A 15,985-nucleotide genomic window follows, 5' to 3' on the forward strand; every position below is an offset into this window, starting at 1 on the left:
GTGTCCTTTCCAAGTAGCAGCATTCCAACAATTAATTGGTAAACATACCTGTTAGAGAAGTATGAGGAAATCTAGGTATACGCCTGTTAAAAAACATCTCCCATTAAGTTGTTATGGACTGAAAATACTAAAGATCCATGTGCTCCCATTTGCTTCTTAGCAGACTCCTTTTAATTTTTCTTTGTTTTAGTCAGCATGCAAAGTAATGAGTTTTACTGTGATAATTTCATTTTTACTTTTGTCTTTGTTGGTCTCTTCCCATTTCCCTCCCTGTTCTTCTGTCCCCATTTTTGCTCACCCTTCCTCCACCCCACTGTCTCCCCTGCAGTCATGTTACATACATTCTGCTGTCCTCTTTTCTCCCTCCACAACCTTCTTCTCCCTCCTCTCTCATGTTTTCTTTCTAAGATTCGTGGCATAGGCACATGCATATCCACACACATATACCCATATACTAGGGTTCTCATATGAAAGAAAACTGTTGGTATTTTCCCAACTCTGAGATAATTCACTTAATAACTTCCAGTTCCATCTGCTTTCCTGAAAATGTCATGATTTCCATTTTCTTTGCAGCTGAATAAAATTTCTTTGTGTATATATATGTACCACATTTTGATTACCCATTCCACATTCTTTCATTAATGGAACTAGCTCGTTCCATTCTTAGCTACTGTGACTAGTAATGGACATGGATGTGCAAAGATTTCTGGTATTAGATATCGTTGGATATATACCCAAGTGTGGGATAACTGGTAGTTCTGTCTTTAGTGCTTTGGGAGTTTCCATCTAGATTTCCATAGTGGTTGTACCAACTTGCATTCCTAACAGCAGTGAATAAAAATACCTCTTTCCTCATATCTTCCCCAACTCTGTTTGGGGTTTTTGATGAAGCCATTCTTTCTAACTGGGGTGAGATGGAATAAGGGGGGCTGGGATTAATTTGCATTTCACAAGTTAAACATTTTTAAAATGTTTATTAGCCATTTGTATTTCTTCTAAATTCTTGGTTCAGCTTATTAATTAGATTTAACTGCTTGTTTTTATTTCTACACCATAAGACTGGTAGTCCTGTTCTGTACTCTGTGCTCTTAAACCAGTTGCAGTATTCTAAATGCCAGAACTTGAGAGTGGTACATGCAAACTGAATATGTTCAGAGAGAAATGGCCCACAAAGAAATATTTAACCTAACTAAGGCATAAGCAAAATAATTTTCATATAGAAATGTCCACAGACTTACACTCTGAAGACGGATGTAGGGTCCATCTCTACCACATGCATTATGTTACTGAGAAGGTCAGTTTTTTGTCTAGACTTTGGTATCATTTCTGAGATAAAGAAAGGAGTATCTTGCCTTCCAGAGCAGCTGTGAGTGTGAGAGCGCTGTTACGCAGTGTGAAAGTTTTAGTGTATTGGTGTTTTTTTTCTAGGACATGAAGCATTAGAGGAAATGGAGTAACATCCTTAATACTTGGTGTTGTCATGTAAAAGGTTTGCCTTACCCAAAATGGTGCAAAGTGCTGAACGAAGACTCATAAGTAGAAGCCTAGGGGAGACAAATTAACTTTGTAAAGAAAATAACTGATTCACCCACAGGGTGGTTTCTATAAGAGACAGAAATGGAGCATTACCTGTTGTCCAAAGTTTAAAAGGAACAAAAGGCAAAGTAGGTGGTTCAGCTCCATCACATTGAGGCTCTTCCATGATTATGGATGGACATTTGCCTTTTCTCAGCTTCCCTGAACATGTGTTCTTTCCTGTTGTATTGTAAATATGTAACAGTCTAGAGTTTGCTTACCGTCAGCTTCTTTGCTCTCTTTGGAAGTTTTGTGGTTTTCTTCATACTGTATTTATATATTCCTATTTTGCTTTTGAAGAGATCTCATTGAATATCCATCTTAATCTCCTCATGATTACACAGCCTTGTCACTATAAACCTCTCTGTCCCAGTGTAACCCCAAAGCCCTATTCTCTTTCAACATAGGGTGGCATCTCCTTTATATAGTATGTGAATTAAACATTCTTGTCTTTTACAAATAAGAAAAGTTTAAGCTACATATATGTCAGGATAAATTGCTGTTTGGAAGAAGAGAGCATGCTTATTGTGAGAAAGTCCACTGTCTTCACCCACTGCTGATGACATGGTCAGAATTGTTACTCTTAACATCTGGGGGGAAATAGGTATATGAAGTAATAAACATAGCAAGGGCAGTCGTTAATATATTTCAGACCTCAGAAGGAGTCACCGAGGAGAGCATAAATTGAGAATTGCAATTCCTTCATAGCAAGGTGACAACTCTTCAGCTGTTGTACTCATGCCCTGAAAGGCCTTTGCTACTCAGCTTGCTGTCCTCTACCGTCATTATATATATTACATATTTATAACAGCAGTCTTGTAGTGTTTATTTACATTTGTAAGATCTATGAATAGCATAATACCTTTGTGTCTTTTGTAGTTTGAAATTTGCATGTGGCTACTTCCGTGAAGACATTTTTATATTATTACAAAACTGTTTGCTCACACACTGTGTAGCTTTAATGTGCCCTTTGCTTTCTGCTCTCTTTTGTAAACTTAGTTGTAAGCCAGCTAATTTTTTTTTACCTTTGAAAAGCCTTGCAGTGAGAGAATTTCTTTGTCTGGATGATCCACCGGGTCCCTTTGATAGCCTAGAAGAAAGCAGGGTAAGTGCTGTATTATATTTCATATGAAAGAAGAATAAATAATACAGTACAATTACTACATTGTTTCCTGAATAGATTAGCAAACAGCAAAATACTATCAGTTCAAACTGTAGTGGTTTTATACTGACAGCTTTTAATGTTTGAATCAAAGATTTCTTTCATTGAAATATGTGGATCGAGTTTAGCAAAAAAAAAATAATAATAAATTCATACATGGCATGTAATGAATAAAAATCTGAAATCCTTTCTACTTTATTTTTACTGCCTAAAAATTAATAAAATGTATAGGAATTTAGATTTACGTCATTTGGCAGTATGATTTTCTGATGATCATTCCTTTTTTAAAGTATTCAAGTGAGGAACTTGCTGTTATATTCAAATTGAGCTGATCTTCAGCGGTAGACGGGATTGTCCCGTTAGCAATTCAGCTCATGATTGATGGCACTCAAATTGCGATAATTGACGCATTAAAGTGGCCCATTTCTTAAAGCAATAGGCTAGATTCACAAAACAGATTTGGTAATAATAGATTAGCTGGAATTTTATGCACGTTTACCCCAAATGTTTAATGGCATTTAAATGAAACAGATGTAATTGGTTGGCTTGTAGTTTTGTGCAGTTAAACTGTAGCACTTCTTTGTGTTGGAGTAAATGCTGTAGCTTTTTTAAAATCAGCTTTATTGAAGTAAAACCTTCAAAAGCCTTATTCATTTGCTATTTTGTTATTTCATTGTTAATACACAGCTTAGTAGTTTTTATTATTTATACAGCTGTGGAACCATCATCATAATCTAGGTTTAGAATATTCATATTACCTCACATCATTTTACAGTCTGCATCCCCAGCCCAAGACAACCCACAATCTTCTTTCCTTCCTATAAATTTGCTTGTTCTCTTTGTTTCATATATGTGTATATTGTTCATGCAGTAGTATGTGACATGTTTATACATATCTTTCACATACAGTGTACATAATCTTTTGTGTATATGATGTGGATGTTATGGTAGAGTGTACATGTTTTAATCTTTTCTACTTTCTTTCACATAGCATGTTTACAGGGTATTCCATTTATCGCTTCTATCTGTTGTGCTTTTATCACTTTTTAGTGCGTGCACCAAATTGCATTTCCTTAGTCATCATCTGAATGATACTTACATTGTTTGCAGTTTTATTCCATCTTACTCACCATGAACAATTTCTTTTAAACCCTAGTACATGTGTGCTTCCTTTCTTTTGCGTTGTTACCTAGAAAAGGAATTATTTTCTTGTAACACATGCTGATATTTAACCTCTTAATGAAACTGATAAACATCTCTAGACTAATGGACTGTTTTACCTGAATGGTTTCCCACTAGTAGTTTAAAAATTTCTGTTTCTCCATGCCCTCACAGACATGTGACATTATATAACTTCCTTTTTCCCCTTACATTGTTTTTCTTCTAGGACCTTAGATAGGTCATTTCGTGCCTTCTCTATTAATCTAGAAGAAAAGCCAGCCTTTACTTTTATTGTCATTTCCTTGTATATGATGGATCCTTTTACTCTGTTTTGAAGATCTCTATTTTTGATCTTTAATAATGTAATTGTGCTGCATCAACACGTGTCCCCTGTGTTTATTGTACTCAAGCTCCCTGCACCTGGTGGCTGACACTGTGCCTCAGATGTGCAGGTGTCTTGGCCATTATCCTCAAGTAACTCTTAGTTCCCTACTCCCTTCTCCCTGGAATTTTCATTTCTCTATTTACTGAAGAATAAATATACCTTTAATTTCTTTGGCTTTACACAAGCTGCTTCAAAAGTCATTCTGTATACCATTATTTGAGGTCATTTGGAGATAGCGTCTATTAACTGTTGCTCTTGTTTTTGTTTTTCATATTTTCTATTGTTGAATACGAGACATTTCACACACATTTAGCAGCTTTTGATCTGGTATCTGCTCCATAGACTGTTGTTAATGGTCTCCTCGTTTAATACCTATGATACCTATGTAGTCACTGGGTTTGTTACATAAACCTAAGCTGTGTTCGGCAAGCTGTATTTAGGTGACCATATTGTACTGCAGAACAGTTGGCATTATCACTGCCTCACCTTATCAAGCCCCTGAGTCCCATCCTTCCTATAAGACAGTTCTTAGACACTTTAAGGTTTATATTTTTCCTTTTACCAAAAAAAAAAAAAAAAAAATCTTTTACATAGTTTTAATTCAAAATATACACTTGGCTAGTTGGGAAAGAATGGGAGTTGGTTTTAGTTCAGATTTCTGAAACTCCATGATATTGCATTAGGGACTACATACTTCTTTGGCAAGGCCAGTTCATTGCCAAATTGTTTGGAATATCTTGTTTAAATAAATCATCAAAGCTGTATTAAGCCTATGCATTCAACAAGACAATGTGGAATGTAGCTCCTAGAATTTTTCTGTAAAATAATTGTAGTTTCTTATAATTGTATTTGAAAATGAATATTTGTTTAGAAATTCCCTTCTGGCTTTTTTATTTCAAAACAAAACTGACTACAATGGCTTATAACATTGGCTTGCAGATTCCTTCAGCAGCCTCTTATTTTAGAGAATGTAAAATGACAATAATTAACATCTTTTCAGTACAACTTGAAATTAATCAAAAGATCAGGGGACTCAATCCAGTAAATCTTGTTCCTACTTTCTCAACCTGCACAATATTAACAGGAGACATTTTTACCCCTCTAAATGCCTCTGCCAAAAAGGACACTGAGGCTGGACATTAACTTGGACTGCCCTCTTTGGGAAATATAGAACTGTCCCTCTGAGGGAATAAATCACTGGAAGAAAGGATGTTGGAGCACACAAGCAATAAAGAGGTTGTGATAGGAAATCAGTAATGAGAACCAGGTAGAGGGGCACATACCAGTAATCCCAGCACCAGTAGGTGGATCAGTGTTGGCTTTGACTTATATGAATGCCCAGTCTCAACAATCACAGAATGTATTGAGGATTCAAAAAAGTTTTAAGAAAACATTATGACTACAAATAATAAAAACCTAAATCTTAGACTTTCTATCCCCCACTTAAATTCCAACCTTGAGGTATTCTGTAGCTTAGGAACTTAATTTTTCTTGTTTCTAAGTTTGAGAAAACCAGAAAGGCATGTGAAGAATGCCTCTGGTTGAGACATGTTTTCTAGAAGCTGCTGCTAGTCACAGAAGATTATGTACATCACATCTGTCATCATTTAACAATACAAGTCATTCAGAGCTGTTTCAGATTGGTTGTTTACTAAGGATACAGAGTATTTTGAGTTCTCACTAGGAGCTAAACCATTTTTCTAATGGTTATTCTGAAAGCATAGTCCCTAGAACTAATGCTCCTTTGCAGAGAGGGTTTTTAATACTGGGAGAAACCCAAAGGCTTATAGAAAGCTTATTTGTAGAATGGAATGATTTTATTACTGTATATTTTACTCTTCAGCTTCACTACTTTGGAGAGTTATTCCCAATATTTGTTCTGTCAGCTGATACATCAGCAATGTGTTTTCCCAGTGCTTCCTATCATCACTCATCTATAATATTATTACCCTTTTAATTGTAGGCTGCTTTTCTTGGTTACCAGCTGAAATGTCTATATTAATAGATACATAGGGCTCTTCTGTAATTGTCCCATTACCATACTTCATCATATTTTCTGTGATTTTTATTTTACTACACTCTAGGACACAAGTGTAATCTTTAAATTATTTTTTGATAGTAAAGCTCACTTTTCACACCAGTGCTTTAATTGACTTGGCCTTTCTTTATGGCCATCCCAATACTGACTTTGGAAGCGCTCACCTGTCCTCATGAGCTAAAATTTCCCTGAACTGTAAATCATTCACCCTGCCTGTGTGTAGCCAGGCAGCTCTGTTTCAGTTAGTATCTCCTCCTGCCAGTTATGCACAATTAAGTAGAGCAGCTTTAGAAGCTTAGAGTCTGAAGAGCAAAGGTTCTCCAAGTTGTTTTGTTTTGTTTTGTTTTGTTTCCAAAATTGGCTGTCCTGTAGGAATTGTATTATCAACTTGTGAATTCGTTGAATATCCTTTTGCATATTACTGGGAATATTCTTCAGTAAATGTTTGATTTCTTTTTCTCCTTAACTTTCAAGAAAGGATTTACTCTTAATCCTTTATTGATAATTGCTGTTTTATAATCTCAATTTTTTGTGATTGAATTGCTGGGTTTTGTATGTTTATTTCACATCCCTACTGTATCTTGGTTGACCCTTTTGAATTGTCTGTGTTGCTAATTGTTTTCTTAAAATCCTTACATCCACAGTTTTTCCTTTCTGGTACCTAATCCCATGCATGGCATTTTCATGTATTACTGTTCTTGCTAATATTCTTGGAGATAATTGAAATCATCACAGTGGGCATTCTTTGCCCTTCTTCCTAACCGTGAAGAAACCTTGTATCATGTCAGGTGTTTTCTGTGAGCTATTGTAGTTGTGGTTTGATCACATGTATCTTTTTGAGATTAAGGAAGTTATTCCTTATTCTAAGTTTGCTATGTTGTAGGGTATATGTTTTCTGTGTGCTTTTGATGGTTTTATTGACATATGTAAGGATAACCTTGTCTTTAATCAGCTCAAATTTTATTCATAGATTTTTTTAAATGATAAAGAATTATTTTTGAGATAAAATTCATTTTTAATTGCTGGATTTAGATGACAGTGATTTTGGATCAAATTCCTGGGTGTATTGTTTTCTTTTCCATCTCTTGGTGAATTTAGAGTCAGAACTGTTCCAGTCTCATAAGCTCAGAATAGTTCCTCTTTTTCTGTTCTCCAGAGCTACTTGAATACTGTTAATGGCTTTTGTTACTTCAATCTTCTTAGAACTTGCCTGTAAGACTAATTTGACTGGTAATTCCTTTAGTTTATCAGAATTTAAATAACCAACTCTATTGTTTTTAATAAGTGGCTGTAGTTTATTCAGATTATCTATTCTCGAGGAAAAACTGTTTTGTAGGGGTTTTTTAATAGAAATTGACAGTTTTTCTAGTTTTAAAAATAAAGCCATGTAATGCTATTCTTTATTTTCTTACATGATATTCAGTTACTTTCTCTGTAATTATATATCCACTTTTCAGTGTTTGCTACTATAGTTATCTCAGTGAAGAGCACATAGAAGTACCACTCGTGCATGGAAACTGAGTGCCAAAATAGTAGTAATCTAAAAAGATAAGTATGAAGAAATAATTGCTTGGATTTGTACACATATTACTTTGATATCTGTGTTCCTCACTCTTCAGTAATGCTTTTGAGAGAAGTAGTACTACTTCAGTACATAATGTTTCCTCTGCCTGCATGTTGTTTGTAAAGGCTTTCTGTGAGACTTTGGAAGAGACTAACTACCATTTACAGAGAGAGCTGCTTGAAAAGCAAAAGGAGGTGGAATCCCTGAAGAAACTGCTTGGGGAGAAGCAACTCCATATAGAAACGTTAGAGAGCAGACTCAGGTGGGTCATGACACACACTCCTAGCTGCAGTCTGGCTGATCTGACTCCTAACACCTCCTAACACTCTAGGCTCTGTGTCCTTTAGATTTTAATGTGACTTAGGAAACGTCTGATTCTGAAAGTCCTGGGCTCTTGGCCTACTTCCTTGTAACTGTTTGAATGCAAGAGGCTGAACATTTAAGGACAAGAAACCTCAGGACGATAAAGCTCTGGCTGATGAAAATGTTAAGTGATTTCATGATATGCTAACTTCTGACTACAAAAGCTAGAGCTTGCCTCCCCATCAGTATATACTGAATGCATGTAGGAAAGAGTCTAAATTTCTACAGCTGCTGATTTCACTGTGGATTCCCTTATTTAACCCTTAATAGCCCCATGACTACGTAGATTTAGCAGCTGGGGGCTAAGAATATTGCATGTTTTCACAACAGTGAAGGCACACATATTACTCAGAATAAATAATTTTCTGTTGTAACATACTTTTAGAACACTGTCTTTAGAACCTGAGTCATCACTGTATGTGTCAGGAGCAGAAGGTGGACAGATCCTCAGGGTGGAGTCCTCTGTACTTCAAGTCAATCGGGATGTCTTGGATGAAGAATCTAGGTATATAATTGTCTTAGTTAGGGTTGCTGTGACTGCTGAAACACTATGAGCAAAGCAACTCAGAGAGGAAAGGGGCTGTTTGGCTTACGTGTTTATCATCAAAGGGAGTCAACACAGGAATTCAAACAGGTTAGGAACCTAGAGTCAGGAGCTAATGCAGAGGCCATGGAGAGTTGCAGTTTACTAGTTTGCTTTCTTTTTTTTTTTTTTTTTTTAAGATTTATTTATTTATTATTATGTATACAGTGCTCTGCCTTCGTGTACACCTGCACACCAGAAGAGTGCATCAGATCACATTATAGATGGCTGTGATTCACCACGTAGTTGCTGAGAACTGAACTCTGGAAGAGCAGTCAGTGCTCTTAACCTCTAAGCCATCTCTCCAGCCCCCTAGTTTGCTTTCTTATAGAACTCAATACTGCCAGCACAGGATGACACCACCCACAATGGGCTAGACATTTCCCTATGATCACTAATTAAGACAGTGCCTTACAGGCTTGCCTCCAGCCTAGCCTTAGGGAGGCATTTTCTTGGTTGAGATTCCCTCCTCTCTGATGACCCTAGCTTGTGTCAAGTTGAGATAAAACTATCCAGCACAATGTTTAGTTTACTACAACCTGATCATTTAAATTCAGAGTACTGTTTATGAGCTTTGTGTTGCTACATCATAAGTCTCCAGAGAGAGAGAGAGAGAATATGAGAATACACTAGTTTATCCCTAAGAAAAGAGTTTGCTGACCAGCCTACCTTTTCTAATTGCCAAACCCAGTCTAGTAAGAGCCTTTGTCTTGGAAAATTAGGTGGAGGCCAGTGAGATGGCTCACTGCTCATAGAGGTATTTGCCTCCTGCCCTGACAGTGAGCATCCAGTTCCTTCTTCCCACTCCGTTGAAGGGGAGAACCGATTCCCGTAAGTCATACACACACACATATAATCTAAAGAAATGGATATAACTTTCAAGTGGGTAGCATCTAAGGAATGACACCTGAAGTTGACCTCTGATCAATACATACATGCACATGCACACACAAATACATTCTGGCTGAACATATGCTTACTTCTCCATTAAATGTATAAGTAGCCTTTCTGTGGGAAGGTAATAAAGTGAGAGTATGTATCTGTCTGTCCCTTGTCCCCTTCACTGACATAATCTCTTTCTTCACAGAGCTGATAATAAGCCACACTTCAACTCTAGAGAAACCAGAAGTGCAATAGCAGACATAGAAGTTGCACAGTTGGCATATAATGCTGAAGATGACTAACACACTGGTGACAGATCGTCCATTTTGTCATTTCAGCAGATTTTCAGCAGAGTGGCAAATACCACCCTAAATGACTGCAACAGAAGAGAACAAGAAAGCACGTGTATAAAGTTTACATAAAGTTTTTTTTTTAAGTGATCAGAATAGGAACTATATTCACTGCTGCTTCTAACTGTCTTTTACCCATCATTGTATTTACTACACTGAAGAAAAAAAACAAAACTAGTTAGAATTGTTATCAGGGCCCATATTCTTAAATACATTACATAAATTATTACAGTGTGTTGCCTATATATTGCTCCAAACTACTGTGTTTGTGTGCGTGTGTGTGTTGGTGTGTGTGTTTGTGTGTGCTTGCTTATCTTAAATCACCAGTTATATTAGGTGAAAATTAATTGCATGTTAGAATCAGGGTTATGTTTCTATCTCAGACATGATATAGGTTTAAATCAGTGAACATACAGGGAAGATACAGATGAATCCAGTTTGAAATGTTGATATGCCTATCATCTCTAGAAAAAATTGCTTATTTAAAATGTGAATACTATTTAAAAGAAGATGACTTTCTAGAACCAAAGATAAGTGTTTTGGGCTGTAATTAGATAGGCAAAGCGATAAAACAGCCTTGATTTAAATGATGGTTAATTAATGTCAAGATACTTACTGTAAGTGTCCGGGCTTATTAATATGTTATACTTGGATATTTTCTGCATAATCGTCATCTCAATTTTCTACCCATAGATTCAGTGGGGTTTGCCTCATTCAGAACACTACCTCTTTTTGCTAATCAAGGCATATCCTTTTCAAAATACATTACAGTTTTGAGGCAAGTGTGTTATAGAAAAACAAAATAAGTAACCATATATTCTGCAAAATTCCCAAGTAGCTTGACTCCTGGTGTTCCATTTGTATTTCTATGTATGTGAAGATGTTATGCTGTATTATGGCTGATTTTGTTTATAATGTATTTAGCCAACTGATGCACTTTATGATAATTAAACTCATTTGTGCCAAGTTCATTTGGTGAGTTTCTTTAGTAATAGAGTTAGCTTGAAGGATGATATAGTGTCTTTACTCTTAGTAGAGAAGTCTCCCAGGGTCTGTGAGACAGCCTTGTGAAACATCTATGCTTATTTCAGCTCTGTGTGCAGTTGTGAAAATGCCTTGTTTCATCCTGATAGTGTCAACTTGTATGTTTTCCATTTCCAAAGTTTGCATATTATTCTTAATGTGCAGTGTAATTACAGTACCATCATGAAATCCCAGTTGGCAATGGACGACATGAGCCGCCTAAAGCCTGAAAGAACCTCCTGGAGAAATAGAAAAACATCTTTATTTCTCCTTTAGTGTCTTAAGGTACATATTGAGGTGAAGTTGTTTAAAATTCTCCTAACACAAGTCATTACATCCAGTGACTGATGCTACTAACCTTTGATCTTACAAGGAAAATACTTTTTACCAAATCACTAAAATTAAGTCTGTCAGAATACACAAATATGCTCTGAATCCAAACATTTCCGAATCAGAACAGTGTATGAAAAAGTGTTCTTAGTAATACTTAGAGATAGAAAAATAATAAGTTAGCCTGGTTATTCATATTAAGTTATTGTAGGCTTTGCAAAAGCTTGCAAAGAAAAATCACTTAAATTACTCAGTGACAGCTGAGCATGGTGGTGCATGCTTTTAATCCCAGCACTCGGGAGGCAGAAGCAGACAGATCTCTGTGAGTTCAAAGCCAGCCTGGTCTACAAAGTGAATTCTAGGACAGCCAGGGTTGTTACACAGAGAAACCCTGTCTCGAGAAACCAAGAACAAAACAAAACAAAAAACATCAATACAATTTGACTCTAATAAAACAGTGATCTTTGCCAAATATATTATGTTAATATTCTATATCTCTCTTTTTTTTTTTTAAAGATTTATTTATTATTATGTATACAGTGTTCTGCCTGCATGTCACCTGCAGGCCAGAAGAGGGCACCAGATCACATTATAGATGGTCGTGAGCCACCTTGTGGTTGCTGGGAATTGAACTCAGGACCTTTGGAAGAGCAAGTGGCGCTCCTAACCACTGAGCCATCTCTCCAGCCCTATATCTCTGTTTTAAAGGGAACTAGATATTTAAAGTCCAGCTTCATGGATTATATTTAAAGTTCTAAATGACTGACAAAGTTTATTAGGTAAATCCTATTATTTATATTTAGAGGCTGCATATTCTACTCCCAAGTATTATCCCCATTTAATAAATGACTTTTTAAGTTACAGGAGTAGCTGTGTTGCTCAAAGGTTAGCCACATTCCTTTGCTGCCTCTATTCTCCCTGTCCCTGCAGCTTTCATAACTCAAATTCCATTTAAGAGCTGCATTTCATAGGAAAGGAATTAACTTCGTATTCTTATTAGGTTTATACTAGATATCCTTGGTATTCTGTGAAGACTATGTAACTAGGTGCCATGCCCTTTAAACCAACCAGTATTTACTTCAAAATTGGGATGTAGTTGAAACAAAATGTACTTGTGAATAATCTTACAACTTCAATTTAAGACTCCAGCTACTGATTACAAAAAGCGAAGTTTTTCTCCCTTAGAGCACCCTTAGAAACACACCCTTGGATTGCACATTTAAAATGCTGGGAATTAGGAGGCCATCAAAGGGCTCTTGGCTAAAGGACAATACATAGTTAACACCCTAGGTTGACCATAGCCTGAAATGAGACATCACCTGCCATTTTCATTTGTCATTTATGAAGATCTATGTCATTATCAACACAAAACAAATAGCAAAACAGCCAGGGTATGCATGAAAAATGAAATGGAATGCTTTGTAATAGATCCTAATGAGGATAAGTTAAGTCTTAACAGACTTATGAAAGGTTTGTAGCTGAAGTCATTATGATCAAAGAGGTAGTAGTACCTCACATACTCTTAAAGTCCTTTGGAAAATTGCAGTGAAGGTCCCTCCATGAACTTCTTAGTTGGTCTTCTCATCTAATCTTGCTTCTTTAGGCAGCAGCCACTGTCCATGAGCGAAGTCAAAATAGAGTCTATTTATTTGCACCCCTTAATGGTTTGCAGAGATAGGAATTGGGGAAACTGCTGTTTTTCTCAACTCCCCGGAGGAAGATCATTGAGCATGCCCTGATTTTTGCCAATGAGACAAGTGGGAAGCAACAGGTTGACTTTAGGAATATATTCTGTAAGACACTCTGTACATACAGTCTCACCTATCCCTTGTTCTAAATTGAAATGAATCCATTCCCCTCCCCTGACCCATCCCCTGAAACTTAGATGATGATATAGGGACAGGGACATGGAGCAGGATGCAAATCTCAGACTCAGACTGTTTCTTAAGCCACTGTAAATAGAGGGTTTTGTTCATTATACTGAGAAAAAATCTATCTGAAATTTGGATTGTAGCTTATAAAGGAAAAAGCCCTTTCAAAAATAGAAGGCTTTTCTCTCTATAATGATATGACTGTCCTCCAAGCCAAGTAACTACCATAGTGGGGAATTCAGCTGTACCCTACCCCACATACACACAAAAGATTACACCAGCTAGGCTGGTCAACAATTCACCCCTACATAGAGAAGTGGAGTAAGGCATGAGACTCTCCTCTGAGTACTCAGATATTTGCCACCATCTGGCAATTTTGCACATGGCCAGTGAGAGGGTGTAGGCATTGATTTTTTTTTTTAAACCTACTTTATTTGAGGTTCCTTAACACCTATACCTCCTTTCCAACCCCTGACCCTAGGTAGGAGAGAAAGGTTAGAAGGAACAGGGGACATAGACCTATTAGATTTAGTTCCTTGGGGTGATTTCAATCTTCGTTGTCAGTATATCCAGCAGTTCAGCTAAAACAGCAAACGGCAGCAGGAGGAACCAGCAACAGTCTCCTCAAACATCTCCTACAGAGTCTCGAAGCCTCTCCTGTCAGTCTGCTCTCATCTTTATACCCTCTCAGAACCCTCACGAGGCTATTTCCACCTGGCAAACACCACACCCCTCTCACGAGCCTGTTAGCAGGTATGGATAAACTAAAAGCATTCTCACATCACACACGTGGCATTAAAACAAAGACATTTACATAAAGAAACCAAAATTTCCACTACATGTTCTCTTTCTGTTTAAAAAAAATGGCTTTTCTCTAAGATTAATAAACTACAATAAGAATGATTGAGAAAATTATAAGGTAAGAATTACATTTACAAGGTCCAATCCGTTTGTATTTGGCAATGTTGGAGAATGTGTTCCACTATCTATCCTGTCCTAGTAAGTCCTATCCTAGTGTCCAAAGTTCTATACTTAAATCACTTATCATAACTAACATTTATCAACCTAAAAACATGTCTTTAGCTCCTAATCAACTTAAGCTTAGTTGTAGTAAGACTATAACTATCTAGTCTTCAACCCCATCAAAGATTTGAGAAGAAAATATTGCCTACGTATGTTAGAAACAGTGCCAGCAGCATTCAGAACTATATAACAGAGACACCTGACTTCCTGGACAGTCAGCAGAGGTTTTTCTGTGTCATTGGAGCATCTACTCTTCAGCCTACTGGCCCTGAATATCCGACAGATATTCTGTGAATCAGGAATTTTGTCTTAGTCTCTGCAAAGTTGGACAGTCAATTTCTCAGTGTCCTGCTTGTCAACAGTTTGAACAACCTGTTGTGAGCAGTTGAAGTAAGGACAGCTTTTGTCCAGTGCCTATCTTGCCACGTTTCTGTCTTGATGCCCATCCTCTTCTTTGAAGTAGATTAGGGGTGCTACCAGGAACAGATGGGTCTCTCTGTCAGAAAAGCCTTTTATTATTAAAACATCTTTAAATTCCATATTCTGTAGATCTCTGAAGTGTTTGAAGACCACTTATCTCAGAATATCTAAATAGATAAGCATTACTTGCTTCTAGCTAGGTACTATCTGCTTAACCTTGAAAACATATATAAGAAAGTACATAATGTTTATTTCTGTACTTAGCTAAACTAGTATCTAACAAGACTACATGTAAGATTATTTATAGATGACTACTAACTTGCATCTCCAAACTGAACAGTTTGCAATAGTTAGCTTTCATAACACTAGACCTTTACATCATATTTTTAAATGAGTTGCATTTGTATAGTACATTAAGCAAAAGTTATACAAAATATCCTTAGATTCCTATCACTATACAATAAATGAGTTGCATATGTACAATATATTAAGTAAAAGTTGAACAAAATAATCTTAGATTTATATCAGTATAAAATAAACCATAGCAATGTAAAATATTTGAGACTAGTAAATTCAATAAGCACCTTTCATCCTATCATCATATATCTCCCCCTTTTTTAAAAATTTTTTATTATTAATTTATTCTTATTACATCTCAATGGTTATCCCATCCTTTGTGTCCTCCCATTCTTCCCTCCCTCCCATTTTCCCTTTATTCCCCTCCCCTATGACTGTTCCTGAGGGGGATTACCTCCCCCTGTATATTCTCATAGGGTATCAAGTCTCTTCTCCGTAACCTACTGTCCTTCCTCTGAGTGCCACCAGGTCTCCCCCTCCAGGGGACATGGTCAAATGTGAGGCACCAGAGTACGTGAGAAAGTCATATCCCACTCTCCACTCAAGTGTGGAGACTGTTCTGACCACTGGCTAGATCTGGGTAGGGGTTTAAAGTTTACCGCCTGTATTGTCCTTGGCTGGTGCCTTAGTTTGAGCGGGACCCCTGGGCCCAAATCTGCCAATCATAATGTTCTACTTGTAGGTTTCTAGGACCCCCTTTTTAAAGCTTTATTATTATGTTTCTTTTTTAACATATACATTTCTATTATTACATATGAATAAAATAAACTATATACAACAAGAAGAACCACAAAACAGTCAGGAACTATATAAATTTTATATTCATGATGATTTAGCTATTTATATTTGGCAAACTTGAATTAAACATCTTTCCTATCTTGCTGGGTCTAAAATTGTC

The 15,985-nt window shown here is 36.6% G+C and overlaps 1 protein-coding gene across 2 annotated transcripts in view; it reads left to right on the plus strand.

The window, feature by feature from the left end:
- The window catches only part of Snx16 (sorting nexin 16), a 29,170-nt gene extending 18,881 nt beyond the window's left edge, over positions 1-10,289 (plus strand). Inside the window, exons 4-7 of one of the 2 annotated variants that reach the window (XM_051172781.1) lie at positions 2,611-2,680; positions 8,011-8,147; positions 8,634-8,753; positions 9,919-10,289. In XM_051172781.1, coding sequence (XP_051028738.1) covers positions 2,611-2,680; positions 8,011-8,147; positions 8,634-8,753; positions 9,919-10,015 — 424 coding nt within the window. In that variant the 3' untranslated portion in view covers positions 10,016-10,289. The remainder of the gene's footprint in view (positions 1-2,610; positions 2,681-8,010; positions 8,148-8,633; positions 8,754-9,918) is intronic. The other variant, XM_051172780.1, reaches the window with a different exon arrangement.
- Positions 10,290-15,985: the final 5,696 nt, after the last annotated feature.

This window comes from Acomys russatus, chromosome 31 (genome assembly GCF_903995435.1).
Source record: "Acomys russatus chromosome 31, mAcoRus1.1, whole genome shotgun sequence".
Classification (NCBI taxonomy): Eukaryota; Metazoa; Chordata; class Mammalia; order Rodentia; family Muridae; genus Acomys; species Acomys russatus.